At 38.0% G+C, this 22132-nt stretch overlaps 3 protein-coding genes across 10 annotated transcripts in view; 1 reads left to right on the forward strand and 2 right to left on the reverse strand.

Moving 5' to 3' along the window:
* The first annotated feature begins 238 nt into the window (after window positions 1-238).
* Window positions 239-11213, forward strand: LOC112179740 (suppressor of mec-8 and unc-52 protein homolog 1). Its single transcript, XM_024318216.2, has 16 exons — window positions 239-390; window positions 622-832; window positions 1708-1860; window positions 2736-2784; window positions 3294-3377; window positions 4184-4287; window positions 4634-4720; window positions 4809-4862; window positions 6617-6712; window positions 7297-7424; window positions 7777-7903; window positions 7976-8035; window positions 8149-8256; window positions 9410-9510; window positions 9892-9943; window positions 10814-11213. Exons 1-16 carry the CDS (start codon window positions 362-364, stop codon window positions 10910-10912), a joined length of 1542 nt encoding a protein of 513 aa, XP_024173984.1. The 5' UTR covers window positions 239-361; the 3' UTR covers window positions 10913-11213.
* A 334-nt stretch (window positions 11214-11547) lies between these two features.
* LOC112180577 (pentatricopeptide repeat-containing protein At1g03100, mitochondrial) lies at window positions 11548-15090 on the reverse strand. Of its 2 annotated transcripts, none has more exons than XM_040512177.1 (2): window positions 12069-15090; window positions 11548-11989 (listed from the first exon to the last, which is right to left on the reverse strand). In XM_040512177.1, the coding sequence occupies exon 1, from the start codon at window positions 14805-14807 to the stop codon at window positions 12420-12422; it is 2388 nt and encodes a 795-aa protein (XP_040368111.1). In that variant the 5' UTR covers window positions 14808-15090; the 3' UTR covers window positions 11548-11989; window positions 12069-12419. The 2 variants fall into 2 exon arrangements, with proteins under 2 accessions (XP_040368111.1, XP_024174898.1); XM_024319130.2 differs by having other exon boundaries at window positions 11548-11992.
* A 5340-nt stretch (window positions 15091-20430) lies between these two features.
* Window positions 20431-22132, reverse strand: part of LOC112179015 — a 40727-nt gene continuing 39025 nt past the window's right edge. For 2 of the 7 annotated variants that reach the window (XM_024317311.2, XM_024317309.2), the window contains exon 8: window positions 20463-21086. In XM_024317311.2, coding sequence (XP_024173079.1) covers window positions 20478-21086 — 609 coding nt within the window. In that variant the 3' untranslated portion in view covers window positions 20463-20477. Of the gene's footprint in view, window positions 21087-22132 lie in introns of all 7 variants that reach the window. The other 5 variants (XM_024317312.2, XM_024317313.2, XM_040511238.1 and 2 more) reach the window with 5 other exon arrangements.

Genomic DNA, 22132 nt, shown 5'->3' on the forward strand with positions numbered 1-22132 from the left:
AGGATCAAAATATCATTCCTGCCCCATACCCGATTTCAGAATTTGAAAACTGGAGATGCCCATCCCCATTACCCGATTTTTCCCGAATTTCTCGCTGTTAGGGTCGAATAACCGATGAAGATTTTTGCCATTCCTAAGTAGGTTGAATTTCAAATTGCTAAAAAAAAAAAAAAAAACAAAAGAAGGAGAGATCAAAATATCAATTTTAAAGGTTGAAAATCACCGTTCAAATAAAAGTTTATTCCTCGCGTTTTTTCCCAGGGAGTCGGTAGGACCCTATACGTTACTGTAAAACCCTAATCTCCCTACCTTTCCTTCTCTGTTCTCATTCAAACTTGGAATACCCCCAGTTTTAGAGGCGATGTCTACCTTGGAAATCGAAGCTCGAGAGTATGTTTTCTCCTCAACTTCACGATTTCGTTTCTTACTCTTCAAATTCTTATTCCACAGATTCCAATTGCCCTCTGTTTGAGTCTTCGTATTATGAATTCCTCTTCTCTGGGGCTCAATGTCGCGATCCTACTTCTCTTTTCTCAATTTCTCGGCAACCAAAAGTGGCAGTGTGGTTCGTAATTTGTTCTAGTAGCTTCCAGTTGATAATTTTAGTTTTTGTGGTTTCAGTGTCATCAAGATTGTGCTTCAATTTTGCAAAGAGAATTCTCTGCACCAAACGTTTCAGACATTACAGAGCGAGTGCCAGGTTTCGCTGAACACTGTTGATAGTGTGGAGACGTTTGTAGCTGATATAAATAGTGGAAGGTGGGATGCAGTTTTGCCCCAAGTGGCTCAGCTTAAGCTGTCTAGGAATAAATTGGAGGATTTGTATGAGCAGGTGCGTAGCGATAGTTTACCTTTAGAGTTGTATATTGCAATTCCAATGTCAGTCCTTTCACTTTCGGATATAGCGAAAGTAGCGTTCCTGTATTAGCTCGTTGCTGTTATGTATATGTACTTGTTTTGCATGTTGCTTAACTTATGTGATCATTTCCGTCATGTTATACTTTTTGATCTACATAGCGGGTTGAAAACGTGTTGTGTTTTGTTGTGGATACCAAAATGAAGTTGAATCTTGATAGGATGTATGATATTACAATGATGGTTACCGGGTTGATAGTGATTAGGGCTCAATTTCCAGGAGATAAGAAAGTATTTACTTTTGATGGATGCTTGTGATTAGGCTAAAAGTGAGGAACATAGCATATGCAAAGATACACTTGTAATAGTTTTAATTGTAGAAGTACAAAAGTAGATTTACTAGTCCAAGAAAATGTTTTAACTTCCTCGCAATAAGGCATAAGGTGAGGAATGTAGTTGAGGCTTATTGAGTGGAAAGACTAGTTATAGATAGCCATTTAGATTTCTACCTCAAGACACTCTGCACGAGAGTCAATCAGAGGCAAGTTATGATCGTGAAAGACGAGTAAACAGATTCATAGATTGGAGGCACACTAAAAAGATTCAATCGGGAGGTAAATTTTTATTTTATTTTTTTGGGGGGGGGGGAGTTCTATCTGTTAAACCAGTGGACAATAAATTTGCTTTTTTGTAGTATTGTGTATAGGGCTAAGTAGTTTAGTAGCCAAGTTTTCTCTACTTGATAGTAGTTTCTGAACTTAAAGTTTTCTCTACATGATAGTACATTAAGTTAGATATTTGTTGTTAAGTTTCAGCTACACAAGTCATGATTATTCCTTGTAAATTCTGTAGATTGTACTGGAAATGATTGAACTTCGAGAAGTAGAGACTGCTCGTTCTATTTTAAGAAACACTCAGGTAATGGGTGTAATGAAGCAAGAACAACCTGAAAGATACTTGCGACTGGAGCATCTCCATGCCAGAACTTATTTCGATCCAAATGAGGTATGGAAGTTTTTTGTTTAATTATTGGATTCATGAGTTATTTTAGACTTGTCATAGCAAACAAGAGTTTCAACCCTTTTGTTCATCTATATCTATGAGACTTCTGTGGTGGTATCTTGTATTGGTTTTCTTGCCTATCTAATTTACAGAACAAAAATGTGAGAAATGGGTTAGTTGTCTACTGTTTCAAGAAACGTTAACCAAGTATTTCACCAAATCTGATCTTGTCATTGTCCTTGTGATTTTTTTTTTTTTTAATATTTTTCTTTTCATAGAGCTGGCAATCTCCAAGATTAGATAAACTAATGATGCAACTCATGTCACCTGAAGAAGAAATAAAATGATTATGTTGTGATCAATAATTTGAAGGTTAAGTAATGGTGCACTGGACATCTTTTTGTATGTTGGCTGCTTAAAGAATAACTGCCTGGTTTGGTTATTTCAAAAAGTCTTTTTTGGAGCAAAAAAATGGGGTGTTTTGAGTCGTTGAACATTCAGTTCAAGAGTTTGTGGAAGGGCAGAAAAGCCAATTCTTTCTGGACGACATAATTTTTGGGTTATTTAGATTGAGGACAGTGGGATTCTTTGAGAACTATTGATGGGTTGAGGTGGAACAACCAGCAGAAGTTTACAAAAAATTTATTTGTTAACTATTTTGCACGACTTTGTATTTGTGGTGGAGTAATTGCTGTGTTTTTGTTGCTAGATTAATGTGTTTGGTCATATTATTTCTTGTTTTCTTGGCTGTGAATTTCTTGTCCACTATTTGAAGATTTTATATTGGTCATCTCTATTCTAAAGAAAAACATATACTATTGGAGCATATTCTGCTTTTAGTTGAACTAATGATATCAAGTTTATCTTCTCTATTTCAGGCTTATCAAGATTCGACAAAAGAGAAACGGCGTGCACAAATTGCTCAAGGTTTTACTTTATGTCCCTTCTCACTGCCATAAGATTTAGTTCGGAATATTTTCAGTAAGTTATTAATCTGGAAGGAAATAGTACACCTGTAGGGTACATAACTAACAGGAAGAAAATTAAAATGATGTAAAGCTTTGTTTATATTCATCAAAACCCGCAGCTGAAACTTACACTCTTGCTTTCATGACTCATGCTCGAAAGCTTGCAGCCTCAAGAGCTTCTATGAACTTGAAGTTACTTGTACTTTTGTAAAGTGGCATCACTTGAGTATAAAGATTCCGTGTTATTGAATGTTATTCTTTCATTCTTCTGTTGTTCTTATTCTACCTGTTGCCCCGGATATGGAAATTTTATGTGTGAGATACAGTCAGAGGTGTCAGATATTGAAATCTGACAAAAGATAGATAGGAAAGGGTCAAACAACAATACATGCTTTATTATTATTATTTTTTTTTGTTGCTGCAATTTCTGTTTTTGTTGATTTGTTTTATTTTCTTTGCATTTCTCAGCACTTGCTGCTGAAGTTACTGTGGTGCCACCTTCAAGATTAATGGCTCTAATTGGTCAGGCTCTAAAGTGGCAGCAGCACCAAGGTTTCTTTGTTCACGTATTATTTTGCTTTCTCTGTTATTTGGTTTAATGGTTCTTGCAAATATTAATTGAGTTGAAATGTTTTACATATTTTTTTTTTCCTCTCTCTCTCTCTCTCGCTCTCTCTGTGACATCTGCAGTACTTTGCTTATCTCTTGGGCATAGTTTCTTCATTAGCTGTAAAAGTAGCTTCATCTATCTTGCCATGCCAAGTCTCATCTTCTAATAGTTTGCTGCAAAACATATCTTGTGGATGGATCAAATATGCATCAAGATGAAAGAACTGTACTGCGGGTGAAGGTTAGGGATATAAAAGTTAGTTCGCTGGTGCCATCCTCTTGTTATCTTTTATTTCTTGAGAAGTGTTCCGTCTTTGGAGGTTTTAGTGAAGGGCAAGGTGCCATCTAGGTGGTTTGGTCAGAAAGAAACAGTTTAAGTTGAAGATAAAATGTGGAAGCGGGAATTACTGTGGGACAAGCCTAGATTTTAGGTGTCGCTGAGATTGTTTTTCGTATTTTTTTTTAAACTCTGGATCGGGAAGCTTCTTTTATCTCTTAGGATGTCGTGGTCTCGTTGACTGTATTTTAGTGTGCATGTTGTTCCTTTGTTGTTTTGGCAATACTCTGAACTTTACATTTTAGATTTGCTTCTCTGCTTCTTGTCAACTGGACTGCTTGTTCAATGTACATATGTTAAGTCCTTTCTATTTACTGAAATTGTTTTTTTTGTTTTCCATAAATCAAAATGTTTCCACAGTTTTACTTTGTGTAAGTTCTCTCTATGTGGTTAATTTTGTTTTCTTTTTCAGGATTACTTCCTCCAGGAACACAGTTTGACTTATTTAGGGGAACGGCAGCCATGAAACAGGATGTGGATGACTTGTATCCAACAACTCTTCAACACACAATTAAGGTAAGGATACACATGAATGGTATTCATTTTAATACTCCCGAAGGTCCTCCACCCCCCACTAATATAGTTGTTAAGATCCTTCTGCTCCTTCCCATCCAAGTTACTCAAATTGCAGCCAAAAGACTGCTGCTCAGGAGGTGTTGTCCGGCAGCAGTTAAACCTTCGTTTTGATAGAGCAGTGTTGCCACAATGTAGGCATGTAGCACACCTGGTCTTAGAATGTAGCATCTTTGCCCATTTTTATTTTTAATTTGTTAAGTGGAGCATCATATAGCCTCTCTTTTCTTTTACTTGGATTAATCTATGGTTAATCTTCTTTTTTTTTTTTTTTTTTTTTTTTTTGCAGTTTGGGACCAAAAGTCATGCAGAATGTGCTCGGTTCTCACCAGATGGCCAGTTTCTTGTCTCTACATCTTTTGATGGATTTATCGAGGTATGTATCATTGAGTTTCTTTTGTTCCTGATGAAACTATTTGATGAGATTCGAAGGCATTGCCACTCTCTGACCGTGTCACTACCAGGTATGGGATTACATAAGTGGGAAACTCAAGAAGGATCTTCAATACCAGGCTGATGTAAGCACTTATTTCTTTATGAAGTCTATTCATCACAGTGCTTCATACTACATTTGATTTTATATATATGTATATGCATGCATGTATGTATGTAGGCATATGTATTTGCATGCATGCTCTTTTCTTGTTGCAAATTTACAGAGCAGTATGGTTCACAGTTGAAACCTGTGATTTTATGAGATCTTTTCATAATTCCAAAATTGAAACTCATTGAGTCAAAGCAAAGCTTCAGTTTGGCGCTTTTTTATTTTTTATTTTTCTGAAAAACAAATATGTCGAGGTCAAACAGATAGAATTATGGCAGCAACCGTCATTTGCATAAAGTTTAAATCTAGTGTGTTTTACATTACTAAATAACTTACCATGTGATTTTTATATTTTATCTGTTGATCAAACCCCTTTTGTAGACAATCTCTAGTCATTCGCATCACGCATAAGAAATGTAATGTTTTCTAAGAGAAGAATTTGAATCATATTGCTGGGCCTGTTGTTTTTATATAGATTCCCAACAGTAGTTCTCTGACTTTCTGTATTTAGTATTGTGCTATCAACTGTGAGAAGAGATAAAGGGGGCGTTTGGTAGGGAGGATTGGACATGCTTATCTAGTGGAAGATAAGCTCTCCGATGTTTGGCAACAACAAGGACTATATTAAATGAGACTCTAGAGTCCCAAAAACCCCCCAACACCTTCTACCATAGAGACACCAAAAATCATGGGATTGTGGAAGCCTCATTCTCACTCTACACTTTGCTTCAGTTCATCGATTATTTTTACCTCCTCGAATCTGACTACCTTAATGAAGAACACAGCAATTGAATCAATCTCATGCTGCTCGCCTTCTCCAGAACTTTCACCCATTCTGAAATTAAGCAGAAACTGACCTCATTTCTAGTCCCAACATTCATAATTGAGTCAAAATTAGCCTAAAGAAACCCAAAACCACTACCACAGACAGTTCTATCCGACGATGGCTGAAACACCCAGAAACCAATTCTTCGAAAACATAATCAAATTTGAAAACCATGTAAACTAGCATGTAGAACACAAAGAGTAGATCAACTTTCATACCTCATGCACCTCAAAATGTCGCCGGAGCCGCCGGAATTTGTAGACAAACTGCCGGAGACTTTTGGCATTTGATTCTCTCTCCAGACCCACCAATTGGACCAACTGAGGCTAGAGGCACGTCGGCGACTACAACACGGATCGAACCCGACCGGTGCACTGGCCGGAGGTGGCCTGACGGCGGAGTTATGATCAGGTCACTATTTGGAGCTTCGCTGGTTTTGTAGGTTTGGTGGTGTTGATGGTGTTTGGTTACTGGCACCAAACATGGGTCAAGGCATTACATAGCATATGCCAGGCTTGTGGAGTGCAGGACTGTTAAAGAAATTAAGACTGGGTAACACAATCCTGTGAAACAAACATGCCCAAAGAGTAATAATTGTAAAACATAATTGATCTGGTTGGTGTAAAATGAATTTGTTATTTCAACTTTGCATTTACTATTTAAACATTCACCGGGCATCAAATGTAACAATAATGCTTTGGCACACATACATGTCCAAAGGGATGGTAGAGAATACTAACCATCCTGACTTAGCTTATGGTATTCTTTATTTAATAGGTCGTTGGTTCAACACACTACTGTGTTGCTGAGATCATAATGGAATATTCCTAAATCTGATTTGTTTGAACTTGTATTATGACATGCTGCCTTCTGCATTATTTTGACATGTTATCACTTTTCAGGAAGCTTTCATGCTCCATGACGATCCAGTCCTGTGTGCTGATTTTAGCAGAGATTCAGAGATGCTTGCATCTGGGGATCAATGTGGCAAGATCAAAGTATGTTCTACTTTTGGTTTCTTGGACACAGGGCAATATTTTATTGTTTTTCTTTTATGGCAAGTGATTTAGTTGTTGCTATTATGATTAACCCTCAACTTTTGGTTGACTTCGTCTGCTTCTTGCTATGATCACGTCTGTGCTTATTGCATATGGGATGTTGTATACATGGTATAGCAAATCACATGTAAATTTTGGTTTTGGTTTTTTGTGGTTATTCTTTTGCATGGGGTGTTGTGTAGGGAGTGGCTTATTTCATGCAAATGTTCTGTTTCTTTATTTGATGAGTATTTGGCAGGGTTATCTTTGGTCAAGTTTTGCTACATATAACATTTATATACATAAGTTGGTTTGTTTCATATAGGATATCTCACGAGTGTTTTTGTGAAGATTTCTAAATATGCTTCTACTGCTAGTCTTTATAATCCCCAATGTATTTGATGCTTTTGGGCCTTACTTCAATCCAGAAGATATATGCTTAGTGTTTTCCAGTTCATTTAAATGCCTTACTATTTATAACGCTTCTTATTCAATGTGGAAATGTTAGTGTAATTTCATGTATGATTAAATTTTTCCTCTTCTAGGTTTGGCGTATTAGGACTGGTCAGTGCTTGCGGCGTCTTGAACATGCACATTCGAAGGGTGTCACCAGTGTTACCTTCTCTCGAGATGGAAGCCAAATACTTAGTACATCATTTGACAGCACTGCAAGGTTTCATTGAACTATATTTTCATTTGTTTATGTACATGTTTGCTTGAGTGGCAGTTTTTTCATATCCCAAATCTTTTCTCCCATCACCATTCTTGTTTTGTTAACTTTTTGACTGATTTTGTGCGTTTCATTAAAACTAGATCCATGTGAGGTGTACTGGTTAAATAACAATTATGCTATACAAGGGTAAATTAATTGGTTGCCAGATGCATCACTCTTCCACAGACACACTGACACACTGACACATACACAATGACTTTCACATTAAAGCTTTGTATAATTGGTTGTTGCATGCTTTTACTGTGGCTTTTCTGTTATGCTACTGAAGTTAAGTTTGATATGGCTTACGTAGGATCCATGGCTTAAAATCGGGGAAGCTGTTGAAAGAATTTCGCGGTCATTCATCTTATGTTAATAATGCAATCTTTACAAGTGATGGTGCCCGCGTAATTACCGCATCTAGTGATTGCACAGTCAAGGTAAGATCTTTAACTGATGGGTTAGAATGCAACCTTTCAATTTCTTGAGGCATAACAAAACATGTGTTACAGGTCTGGGATTCGAAGACTGCCGACTGTCTACAGACATTTAAACCACCTCCTCCTTTAAGGGTGCGCTCTGACTTTTTTATATCGTGCATTTACTACCTAGAGGAAACTAACTAATGGGCCTTGAACATTTGCTTTTCTCTAATCTATGGCTTTTATTCTTTCTTGACCGGTAGGGAGGTGATGCTTCGGTGAATTCTGTTCATCTTTTCCCAAAAAGCAATGATCACATCGTTGTATGCAATAAGACTTCATCGATATATATCATGACACTTCAAGGACAGGTATGAATATATGTTTATATTTATTGCACCAATTACAAGAGAACATATTTTCAGGTATCTTTGTTTAACTTTTTCCATTGATTTTGGTCCTGAAAATTGGAGCAAATATTGAAAGTTCGGCCTATCACTTGATATCTGAGCTTGCATAGTTGATATATAAATTGTTGCATGTGTTTTTAGTTACCATCATGATCTTGTTGGCCCTATAAGGGATGTCAACAGATTTACTAGTTATATACATATAAATGTAATGGAATCAGCACTTTCAGGATACTTTATCACCTGATATGGTCCAATGGCTTGATTGAGTGTCATGCAAATGTTACAAAAGAAAAGTGGTTAAACATTGTTACTAGTGACTGATTATACATCGGTTTGATGGATGTAATCGGCTCTTTATAGAAGTAGTTAGGTGAATGTCTTAATGCGGACGGGGCTGTATATAGACCACAGCTTGCAATTAATTGTGTGCTTCAATCATGCTTAACCTTCTTACTTCTTTATCTTTAGCCTAGTTATATTGAGTGTTGTAAATTATGATTTTAAATTTCTTTAAAGAATTCTCAAAGTTTTGTATTTACTCTTAAGATGTTGCAATCAATAATCTTTAATGTTTTATAAGGTTGTTCACAGTTTCAACTTCCCAATAGCTTTCTAATAAGTCATATAAGTAATATCAAAGATTCCTTATGCCAACCCTTAACTTTCTTTTAGTACAATAAAATTCTGTTTTGTCCTTTCAAAAAAAATAAAATTCTGTTTTGTATTGGTATCTTTGTTTGATGTTTTTGTTTTTTATGCACTTGTAGTTTTCTTTTGAATCAATAACTTTTGTTTCTTGTGGGAAAAGAAAATCATCACAACTCAACTACCTGTACAAATTTCATCACAATATTGGGCAGGTCATCATAAACATATTTAGCCTGACTGACTTCTTTGTCTTTTCTTTTTCTTTGATCTTTTTGGTTAAATGGGGGCCTAAGCCCACAAAGAACAAAAAACAACAATCTGAGCCTGAGGCATGGCATTGAATGATTTTATGTATAGCTGTACTGAGATAGGAATTATGTCGAGAGCTATGACCTTTGCAGTCATAATATACCTGTTGAGTTTGAGTAACTTTATGAGACTTGTTTCTGATTATGTTGTTTAGGTTGTGAAGAGCTTTTCATCTGGTAAAAGAGAAGGTGGAGATTTTATGGCTGCATGTGTGTCACCAAAAGGGGAATGGATTTACTGTGTTGGTGAAGACAGGTAATATCCGTATACTCTTTAACTAGAGTTATCATGCTCTTATTTCACATTGTTATATACATCTATATAATTATCTATGCATGTCTTTATCTGCTATGACTTAAAAAAAAAGACATATTTAGGTTATTACACGAGTGTTTTCCATATCTTCAAGAGGCCCAGTTTCTCTAGTTCTTAGTGGCTTTAGATTCATTCATGCTCTGGAAATTTGGCATCCTAAAGATAGTATCTAATGGATCCGTTTGAGGTGTCTGTTATTACTACAGTATCATGTCCGCTGTATATTGTTTCCTGAAACCGTTGCACTACAAAGATGTTGTTGCTGCAACATGTCTCTGTTCTTCTGATCATAATCTGATGCAATATCTGTTGCATATGCAGGAATCTGTATTGTTTCAGTTACCAATCTGGAAAGTTAGAGCATTTAATGAAGGTATGTCTTCTTAATGGAGAATAAGTTGTATTCAACCAGGGCATCAGATTGCTTTACTTATTTCATGTATCTTCAATCAGAACAATCATTAAAATGTTTACAATTTTGGATAATGTCCCAATTACTCTAAGTTGAGAATATGATTAGAAGATACCTGACAGTATGTGTTATAATGTTTACTTGGTTGAGTCATTGGCATTTTCCAAACTTGTTTGAGGCCAGGATCTTCTTAGCTCCACCTGTTTCCTTTGCCTTACTTTTCCTTCAACCTTTTTTTTTTTTCTTTACTGATTGAAAATGTCTTATTCTGTGCTGGCTGCTCGACATGCGTATAAACGTATATAATTATTAAGCTCCGTATCTAAATAATATTCGGTCACTCTAGTTTGATAGATAGGGCCCAGACAGTTCTAGGCTAGAAAGTCCTTCTTCACAAGCTGATCTACATTGACTTGGTTGATGAAATTCTTTGAGGGATCTTTAGGGCTCACCGAGATAGTATTTGATGGTATCTTTATGTGCTGTCTGACACAGTTGTTAGCGTACGTATATCATTGTACTTGTATGTTAGATCTGTTTATCACATAACAGATATCAAATGAAATCTCTCTGTTCATGCATGCCTGTTAGGTTAGAGTTATATAGGATGCTTGCAACACTTGCGACAGCGTATTACTGCTGGTGCTGGTAACACCATGTTTTCTGTGTGGATGACTTGGATTGCAGTCATTGCACTGTTTAAAGGCGTTCTTTTTATGGTTCCAGAAATACTTTTGATTACTTTCTTCGTCAAAGATGCTGATATGATTTAAACTTGAAATTCATAAATTAATGTCGTGAGTTTGAATTGATTTTTCATGTCATTTGCAGATCCATGAAAAGGATGTTATAGGTCTCGCTCATCATCCTCACAGGAATCTTCTTGCCACATTTGGTGAAGACTGCACAATGAAGTTATGGAAGCCTTGAATACCCCTTGCCTTTAATGTCCAATATATGGTTTTGTTAATGGGAGAATTTGGAATGCTGGTTGATATTTACGAGTCAAACTCACCAAGGCCTAGAGCTGAATTGAGATTTTGTACAGCAGTGCTCAACCAAGTAATACTAGTCTTTTTAATTTTTTAATTTTAGACCAAGTAATATCAGCCTTTTGAGTCTCATATTCATGTTGATCACTTGCCTGATGAGCCGTATGATGATTTGATGTGTTGATTTGATTCTTTAAATTCATGATATCAGTTTGATAAGTTACCATTGACACTCCAAACATCTCTAGAACCAGGTTTCTGCATAATATCTTTTCAAGTTGAACTCGGAATGAATCATGATGTGTATTGAGCCTGCTCCGAATGTTCAATCCCAAGTTGGCACACTAGGGGCTTTTCAATTTCATCATCGGATTTAAGAAGAAAAACTGAAAAAGGTTGTAGATTTGTTTTTTTGCACTTCTTTGGCCCATTTAGTCTCTTAAATTCATAATGATCATGCTTCTATTCCTTTTGCTCTCTTAATTTCATCTGGCTGCTGATGTGCTTAAAATACGTCGTCAGAGGGAAAAGAAACTAAAAATAGGGAACAATATCTACTTTTGAGTATAATAGAGATGATGGTGCTATCAAGGCGGGTGAGTGTTGCGATAACCAGTCCAGAAAAGCTTTTTTGTTTTGAAGGGCGATTGGGGGTTGTTTTAAATTGCCTCTACAGATTAACTTATATGCGTGCTTAGACCGGAATACATCGTCCTAAATGTGGCACCGATGCTCATGAAATAACGTTGAAATAGTCTGCAACTATGTTGCTGTTTTGGTAGCTTGTGTATCAACCCTCAAATGAAACAAAATGTTTTTGAGTTGACATGGTACAAACGATGCCATCCTTCAGGTACCAACAAGTCAAAACACAGTCCATACCTCTCCCCAGAAATTTAAGTTGGGTTTGATTTATTGCTGATCAAACACAATTGCGTACTGAAAGAATCCCCATGTGGAGCAACTTACTCATAGTCATCTGTTTTTATGCTGTTCTTTCTATAATCAGCGGTCTCTTCTGACAAAAAACCAAGACATTCACAATTTCACATTAGAAGAATTCAAGGTCGATTTGAGAATACGGAATATTTTACCTCTATTATGAGATTGCATCATCTCAAGCTCTCGGACTCTAATTTGTTGGTGGCAATTATTTCCTTCATCTGAATTACACCATTTTTGGTCCATAACAAACTTCTATATATTTTGATATCTGCAGCACAACAATTCTGAGATCAGTCCCGGTCACAACCATAGACCTGCTTCTGAAAATTAGTATACTTGCCTCATAAACCAAGTAAATCTCTGTATTACTACTACATCAAGATAATGGTCTAGAACGGCCGATCAACATCCTCTTTCCCAGATTTTTTCAGCATCAAGTTCGTCAGATTCAAGCCACGGAATGCATGAAGCAGATAATACAAACTACAAAGACAGTTCACTCAGCACACTCCTATCCAGTTCTTAAATGCTAATGCTGCTTCTCTCCTTTTATGTTGGGATTCTGTCTGGAATTTGGGAGCTTTGCCTTTGTGAAGTGTTTTATGGTACTTCAAGAAGAGTGTTCTGTACTTGTACTTGTCAATGAACATCTTCGCTTTCTCCATCATGTCCAAGACTTCATTTGCTCTACTGAAAAACCCACCCCTAACGAAAGTGTAAAGAACAGAATCCAGGAGTTCCTGATCAAATTTCATTGAGGTGTTATAAGCTAGAGACTTCATCTCTCCCCACAGCTCTGTTACCTCTATATACTTTCCTCCTACAGCAGCATACCCAGTAACCATAGAATGGAAAGTTTGAGCATTTGGGGCATGCCCCAGACTTCTCATCTTTTTCAGAGCCTTCTCAGCATCTTGCATCAATCTCTTCCTGCAGAAAAAGTGGATTACATTGTTCCAGTCATGAACCGCAGAATCCAACGTCACCTGCCCTTCCTTTATTTCCTGCAACAGCTTTACCATCAACCTCGGTTCACAACCCTCTGCACATTCCTTCACCAACCTCTCAAACTCCTGATGACCGGCTTTTGGAATCTTAGCCTCTCTCATCTCTGTGTACAAATGAAGAGCTCCCTGTGTATCATTTTGAAGCACCTTCGATTGGATCAGTGCCTCATAACTGCTTGCATCTAGCTGGATACCAGCCTTACGAGCATCTCTTAATAGTGATGCTGCATTTCCGGCTTGGTTTGCTTCACAATATGCTTTTAAAAGAGCGGCGTATACAGAAGAACCAGTTCTTACACCAGCCAAGCACATTTCATCAAGAAGGTCATGTGCCTTGTCTAACCATCCAAGCGATATGCATGAATTAATGACATGAACCAAGGCTGAGTCATCATTGGAAGCTGGGGAATCTTCTTTATCTGCCTTTATAAGAAAGGCAGCCAAATCCTTGGTTTTGTCTGCTTCTAGAAAGGCCTTGACTAATTTCGCAAATATTTTTTCAGTTGGCTGGAGGATACCGCGGTCAGTTGTTACCAATTCAACTTGGCTCTGCAATTTAGCTAACAATGCACCCAGCACTTCCTTAGCCTCACCCTCAAGTCTCAAGAAATTTCTATCCCTTGAAAACTCTTCGTAAGATAATACAAGATTACCTGGTAACCTATTGTCTCCATAAGCATATGATTCTCCATGGCTTGAATAATGCCAGGATCCAGAATTAACTCCATGAGGGAACTTGCTTCCCCTTCCAGCAGCATCAAATACCAGAGTTGCTACTGCAAGAGAACCTCTTGCTTCTTTTGCTTTCCGCAGCATTTCCAAAACCATGTTAGATGCAGAGTCTAGATCCCCAAATTTCAAATGGCATGCCAGCAAGCAATTGTAGAACTGGCGAAACTGGACATCACTTAGGTTATGGGCTTCATCTACGTATCTTTGAAGTTTTCTAAGCTCATCTCTCCGTCCATTTCTCTCGTATATTTGTGCCATTAATATCAATAAGTTAGCATCCGTTTTGATACCAACTCGAGGCATCATGTCAAGGAGATGCTCTGCTTTCTTAGTTGTTCCAAACAAGAGACAACCAGCCAAAGCAATGTTGAAAGCAGTAGTATTAGGCTTCATAGCAATCAGAGGTGCATTACACTTCTTACGTGGGTCGATCCTGTGATCTTGGAACAAGTAACCTATCTCAAGAATCAACTCAGCAGCAACATAAGCCCCTTGAGCTGTTTGAGACATGTATGCCAAGACAGCAGACCAAGCAGCAACAGGAGGGTATTCTTCCATTTCTACCATTCTTCTCAAAACAGTCGATGCAGGAACTGGTAACCCAGCTCTCGCAAGACCAGAAGAAACATAAATCAGCGTGTTTCTCTCCAACAAGTTCTGTTTGCTTTCCCCAATAGCCTGCTCTACCAACCCATAAGCCTTCTCAAGCCACTGAACATCACAGCTTTCTACAAAACCCGCTAAAAGCTTATTAACAACAGATTTCCTAGGAAACCCATCCATCTGCATATACTGCTCATAAAACTTCCACGCATCATTTAGTCTATGCTCATCAACTGCATTTTGTATCTCCACATTTAACTTAGCCGGGTCTCGAGCCTGGACCAAGATTGTTCCAGCCATAGTCGAAAATGAACCGACTTCAGATATGGACTTTTTGGGTAATCCCAAAATACAATCTTGCACAATGGGCTTGGCCAAACAATAAGAAGTAACAGACCCAGAAACATACCCAACATTTGAATAAGCTCGAACCTGAGATTCAAACAACCCAGCTAAACTTAAACTAGCATACGATGCTTGTACAACATATAAAACACAAGGGCAAACTGAAGCTCTCCCGTGGCTGAATTTCCTCGCAGAAAGCATCTTAAGCAGACAGAACACAAATCCAAAATCTAACTTAATATTCAATTCAATTGTTCCTGATCAAGTTCGCGGTGGCGGGAAACCCATAGTACCAATTAGTAGCTAAAGAGTTGTAATTTGAGACCAGGCAATAGAAGGAAGGATGGAACCTGAATCGTCGCCGGAGTCGATACCAGAAATTGTGACCGGCGGCCGCTCGCGTTCGAGTTTGTGAAGAAACAAACCGAATATCTTTGAATCAACCTGCGGTAAGGGGCGAATGACATTGAATAGTGAATATAGCCTTTTTTTTTTTAAGCCGTTTATATTTTTCTATGAGCTGTTACATTTATGTTTAGGCACATAAATATTGTAACCCATATAGCTACAAACCTATATTCACATTCATAGAACTGCATTTACTGTTTTAGCCCCACGAGCCACCGTAGTTGCCATTCCATTTAAAATTTCATTCAGGCGTGTAATTGTGAGGAAGCTTTTGGAAATGTATAATGAAAAAAGAGAGGTTGAAGTTAGAATTATGCAATCGCATAGTCTGTCTCACAATTGATACATTGACATTGGTAAAAATGTCAACTACATGGTGGTGAAGGCACATGTTATTGATTTTGGGTGGAGAATGCACAAAAGAATCTTAAATTTTTGTATCACTCCCAACCACGAAGGCACAACTATAGGAAAAATATTATTTAGTCTATTGGAAGATAGATAAGGTGTTGACAGGTGAAGGTTGGTAACCCTATTGGTGGCATGTTGGTATGTTAATTTGTATGTCGATAAAGCCAATGTGTGTCTTATGTAAATTTTTGTTTGAGTTCAGGTGAATAGTGATATGTGTTACTACTTACTAGTTATGGCAATAGAGCCTTCAAGCTTTTGTCGTTACTCAATAGTGTTAGAGGAGGTGGTTTTTGCCCTATGTGTGCTTATATTAGTGGAGATCGAGTCGCACTAGATCAATTATGTGACGGGATCACTGAGACTTTTTTCATGACCTTGTTGTTAACTTTCGATGCTCTTAATTTGTATAGAGGAGGGAAAGTAATAGTAAAAGAGCTTTTGTATAAGCAACCCAAGGTTGGTTACTTGTTATTCAAGTAAGGGGAGATTAACTAGGATTCCCATTCCTTAACTCTTGTTTGGACTTGGGTTCATGGAGTAATCTTGGTATCATGTCGTTTAGGAGAGTTCTGCTACTCACATAGCTGTATTTAGCTGTATCTGTTCTACGTATAATCCTAATATTCCAACTTCGAAGCTTGGACTTTAATGGGCTAGCTCTACACTCTAGCCCAGTGGACAATATTTAGAAACCACATTTTGTTTTACGTAATTTATTAGTATAACAAATTACATATAAGTTATTAGTAAAAGATGACTTAACAAATACATTCTTTAAAGATTGAATTAAACATATAAGGACTAAATCTTATAAATAAGGACAATTTGCTCTCCACTTTCCACATGTCATTTGTTAATTTACTTTTTTACCCTTAACTACTTATTTTAACTTCTAATCCCTTTATAAGGATTAAATCTTACAAATAAGGACAATCTGCTCTCCACTTGCCATATAACATGAGTTAATTTACTTTTTTACCCTTAATTACTTCTTTGGGGCTGTGACCACTTACCCAATTTTTGGCTAAAAATTGCCCACTTACTCCACCAAGAGTTTTTTAACCCCATTTACCCAATCTAACAGTGTTTGACAGTATTGCCCTCATTTTAATTAACAAATTAAACTCATATCTCTCTCTCCTCCCCCTCATCGATTTCTCTCTCTCTCTCTCTCTCTCTCTCTCTCTCTCTCTCTCTCTCTCTCTCTCTCTCTTTCTCTAACCTCGTCTCAGGCTCTCTTTCTCTCTCTCTCTCTGAGCCACCACGCCCACCACTCCACCGTCGATGTCGGCCTCCACCGTCGCCGCTCCGTCCCACCATCGGACCACCGGAGGATGACGCCATCTAACTCCACGATCCCAACCCCTCTGGGCTTCGCCGGTTTTGTTCGTCAGATGTCCAGGAAGCTCTCTACGCCAGAATCGGGTCTGGGCTTCGCCGGTTTTGTTCGTCAGATGTCTGGGAAGCTCCGAAGCTCCACGCCGGAATCGGGTCTGGGCTTCCCTTGTAGGTCTCGGACGACGTCAAAATTGTGGTCTATTGGGGGGTAATAGACAGATTATTGCCCCCCACTAATTTCTTAATTGTGGTTAATTAATCACTGAAATTAGAGTTTTGATAAGTCTTATGTTGCTTTGAGTTTATTAAAGTACAATAATCTGTCAATGATAGTTAAGTGAAGGGTTCTGACTTAAAACGAAGACATTATTTGGGGGCAGTAATGTGTCTACTGCCCCCACTAAACCATTAAAACTTGCACCAGTTAAGTGAAGGGTTCTGACTTCGTATGAAGACATTATTTGGGGCAGTAATGTGTCTACTGCCCCCCACTAAACCATTAAAACTTGCACCAGTTTCAAGGATTCACAATGTATTGCACTTTATCACAAACAAATCAACAAGAGATGATTACTGTCTCCTAAGAAAGACCATTATTGGGTGGCACTAATGTGTCTACTCCCCCCCAATGGACCATCAAACATTACACCGCTTCCTATGTTTCACAGATTATAGAAGTTATTCACACTCAAAACAACAGATAATGTCTAAAAACCCACATTTTGAGGGTCAATATTCTGTCTACTGCCCCCCACTAGACTGACACAAACCACACAATTTTTTCATTTATCAACTACTGCAATTTAACACTACATTTACTTTGGAATAGCAGTTTTCAGTCCGTCAATAAGTAAAGCAGTCATCATTGGCCCCCAATACAAAGTTTACTGGGGGCACTAATGTAACAACTTTTATGGTTATGACTGCACAATAGCATATAGCAGTTTTCAGTCCGTCGTCGATTCCTTCATAAGGTCAACCCCGGCCTCACCGAGCTTCTAAGAGACGAGGACCGTTGGCTTGGCGTCGAGCACGACGACGAGTTTCGGCGCTGTGATGGCGAGAGCAGGCGTCGTGGGCGACCTGCTGGAGGGATGGAGGGAGGGAGAGAGAAATCTGACGTCGTCTGGAGAGAGAGAGAGAGAGAGAGAGAGAGAGAGAGAGAGAGAGAGAGAGAGAGAGAGAGAGAGAGAGAGAGAGAGAGAGAGAGAGAGAGAGAGAGAGAGAGAGAGAGAGAGAGATCGGTGAGGGGGGAGGAGAGAGAAATTGGTGAGGGGGGAGAGGGCAAAAAAGTCCCAAAAATAAGAAAAAAAGAATTAATTGGGTAAAGGGGAAATAATCCCTTAGACTGTTTTGGGTAAACAGGGTTAAAAAACAGTTAGTGGAGCAAGTGGGCAAATTTTAAGCTAAAATTTGGTAAATGAGCATTTTCCCTACTTCTTTTGACTTCTAATCCCTTTATGTTACTTTTTTTTTTCTCCTGAGAATAATCTCATACTTGTCCAGTTCTGCTACTGCACTCGTCATCGCCTAATCCTACTACTGTACTCGTCCAATACTGCTACTGCACTGCACTCATACTCGTCCAGTTTTGCTATTGCACTTGTACTCATGTTTTGCTATTGCACTCATCATCACCTAATCCTGCTACTGTGCTCGCTGCACTCATACTCGTCCAGTTCTGCTACTGCACTTGTATTCGTGTTCTGCTACTGCACTCGTCATCGCCTAATCCTGCTACTGCGCTTGTCCAATCCTGCTACTGCACTCATTCTTGTCCAGTTCTGCTACTGCCCTCACACTCATGTTCTGTTACTGCACTCATCATTGCATAATCTTGTTACTACACTCGTCCAATCCTGCTACTGTTATGACCTCATACTACGAGTGCAATATTGTGCATTCCCAGTTGCTCCAATTACGATCACTCTTACAATGCCACAGCGATTTACAACAACTTTGTCTTAGATTTCTAAACTCAATGCCACAACTCATAGTCTCTTTAATTACTTGCCAAGGTAGCCCAAGAATAATAACGAGTAGCCATGCACACCCAGTGTTCGAGAAAATGCCCAAGTGAAATTTCAGCCTTCCATTATTGAGCTTCAATATAGTGCAACTTGTTATCTCATGGTAGATTACAGTGATAGCGGTGAACGTTGGATGACCATGAGTATAGTATGGGTGAGGTTTCTGCAGTGAAATTGAAGGTTAATTTCTCAGCTAATCTGGCAGTACTCTCACTCTTCGATCTCAGAGGTTTCAGAATCCTGAACTCTATTACAATTCCATCACCACATGGAACCGCGACAGAATCTTTCTTCGCCGTCTTCTTCAGAAATAACCGAAGTCGCAAGGTGGTGGAGATTAAGTTTCATACCATGCATGGCTCAGTCTCTAGCCGGATTTGTTGAAAAATTCCTAGAAAGCTCGCCCGAAAGCTTGAGACTTCCGGCTTCAATTCGACTTCATCTGAGCTTATCTGCGAAAACCTAAACCATAGACGTGATCGAGACACAAAGATGATTCGAACATTGGTGGTCCGCTTCCGCATCACCGCCGGAATTTGCAAAGAACCCGCCGAGATACTCAAAACTTTCAAGCTTCGAATAGTCGCCGTCCGACGTCGGATCGAGAAATTAAGGACATGGATCACACCACGCCGGACAGATGGTTCGATCTCTGTCGGGTAGATCGATTAGGTCCCTGATTCTGTAGAGGTCGCAGCCAAGGCTAGGCTCGTCGGGACAATTGACGGTGGTCTGTTTTGGGGTTTTCATTTTGGGTGTCAGTATTTGGTCAGTGGCATATGCGTAAATATTTCATCAAACTGAGCATTTTGGTCATTTTTCATTAAAATTGGGAGTCAGACTTGCATCATTTGGCTTTTGGGTCTGGGCTCATGTCCTTATTTGTATAAATCTTTTTGAAAGTGGGTTTTCTGTGTTTATATCTTTGGTCATGTGCTACTATGTAATTTTCTATTATTAGTATGGTGCATTGGTGCTCATCATTTTTCATGCTCCACATAATAAACACTTTTTTTTTTTTTGATATCTTAATCTACAAAAGAGATATTATTTTTTTAATGAAGAAAACATTTGAATAAAAGAGACTTTGCACCACTCGACTCCTACCTCTCTAAGGCAGCTTGACTGGCCAACTAAACTGCAGGCAGCCATATCCCTCCTAGCTAGAAGAAGACCAGATCACTGAGGGTTAGTTTCATTTATTACGCATACAAGGTTGCCTGTTGGCCAAGGGAGTCAACTGTTAGCCACTCATCCATCATGTTCATAACCTCGCAGGTATTTACCTACAATAGAAATTGATACTCCTTGAAGAAGCACGGCTCTGTTTTGACGTCTCTTTATAGTTTCCATTGCTAGTAGATAGTGAACAAGTCTTTGGTCAATTGCTTGTGAATGCTAAAAGCCTAATGGAGAAAAATATCATAATTAGGCTGAAATGAAAAAGTGGAAAATATTCATATAAGACTTGAAAGAAATTAATTGACTAAAATGGAATTGAAGTTGAATTGTAATTTTATTATAGGATCAAGAACACGCACGCATGGTTCAGTCATTCACATACAGTGTTGAGTGCTGAGTTATAAAAGCATCTCGATTAGAGAAAAATAGAAGAGACATAAAACAGTGCACCACACACACACACACACAAATATATATATATATATATATATATATATATTTAATTCCTACGTTTAAGTTTGTTGTTGAATATTCCTTTTCCATAAGTAGACTTGAGCGTTGCAATAAAAAGGGGAGTCTGCATCCACACAAAGGTGATAATGGGAACACTTGCAAGGAAACTGAGTGGACCAACAATCCATGGTTCATGAAGCATCAAGAAAAGAGCAGAAGCAAAAGCGATCATCATGCTGGTGACAGAGAGAAAAAGGCTGAGAAGGCCGACTATCATCTTTGTAGGTAAGGATTTGAGAAAATCATCTTCCGCGTAACGTGATGTAAAGATTCCCAAAAATATCATTATTGATGTCGTAGAAGAAAAAAGTGATATAGCATCTGAAGCTATAAAAACCATAAACAACCTTTTATTTAGGAACATTGGGGCACCGCTATTTCCATTATTTCCACCGGGCACTGTAAATGCTGCAGCAAACATTATGGTAACAATGAGAGCACCTACAACTGTGCAAGAAGTTGCTGTATCTTTCATTGAACTTTCTCCTGCCTTCACTAACTCTTTGTGGTTTTCGGTAAATAGTTCACGTGCTGTCTTACGTTCTTTAAAATTCTTATTTTCAACAATATGAAAGGGTACAATCTTCTCCACCTCCTGCATTTAATTTTACAAATATAAGAAAAAAAACTATATAGTTATTCAAACAATACTACATTTAAGTAATTAATAAACAAATGTATAATATGAAATGGTGCTCTGGTGCTCCCAAAGTTAACTAATTAGCTCTATTTAATGTACCTATTTGGCTTTTCCACTCGGAGCCTTAAACCAGAATGCTCTCATTTTTTTGATGATATATATATATAAATATATATATATATATATATATATATATATATTTTATCAGATAAACAACTCAAATGCTACAACTAGTCTTTCGTGAGTCGAATTCAAAACCACCCACTTACGAAGGGAAGACTATGCCACTACACCAAATAATATTGATAACCACTTATTATTATTACTACTAGAAGTGCTAGTTAGTTTCCAAAAAATAATAAATTTTCTTTTAATTATTTATTTATGTTTTGACTTTTTTATCCCTTAGATAGAGATATGAAGTTATTTAATATTTGGATTAAATTCAGTTTACCCCCCTGAGGTTTGGGGGTAACTTCATGTTATATAGTCCCTGTGGTCTCGATTTAATCAGAAACACCCCTGAGCTTTTCAATTTCAGTCAGCCGTGTCCAAACCGTCCAAATTGAACGTTAACTGCTGACGTGGATGTTAACTTTCACATTTTGGACCCACTCGAGGAGTTAAATTATATTTTTAGCCCTTATCTTCTTCCTTGATACCTAAACTAGTAAGTAGAGGGCAAAAGTTGCAAAACACACAATAATCACTCTCCCCTTGTTTTGAAACCGATCACAAAATTAAACTCGTTTTATAAAACCAAATCAGCCACTAGAAACGATTTCTTTGAAACCATCATAGAATCAAATTCATCTCACAAAACCACCACCCTTCCTTCATACCTAGTGGCTACAGAACACTAAATTAGACATAGCAAATGAGGAAAACTAAAAACGAAGAACACAAAATGAAGAACAAGAAGAGAATCTGGGTCGGATGTGAAGTGCGAGCAGGAGAACTATTCGAGGAAGACGATGAGCTGGATCTTGAGAGGGAATTCA

The sequence above is a fragment of the Rosa chinensis genome, chromosome 7, assembly GCF_002994745.2.
Source record: "Rosa chinensis cultivar Old Blush chromosome 7, RchiOBHm-V2, whole genome shotgun sequence".
In the NCBI taxonomy this organism is placed as follows: domain Eukaryota; kingdom Viridiplantae; phylum Streptophyta; class Magnoliopsida; order Rosales; family Rosaceae; genus Rosa; species Rosa chinensis.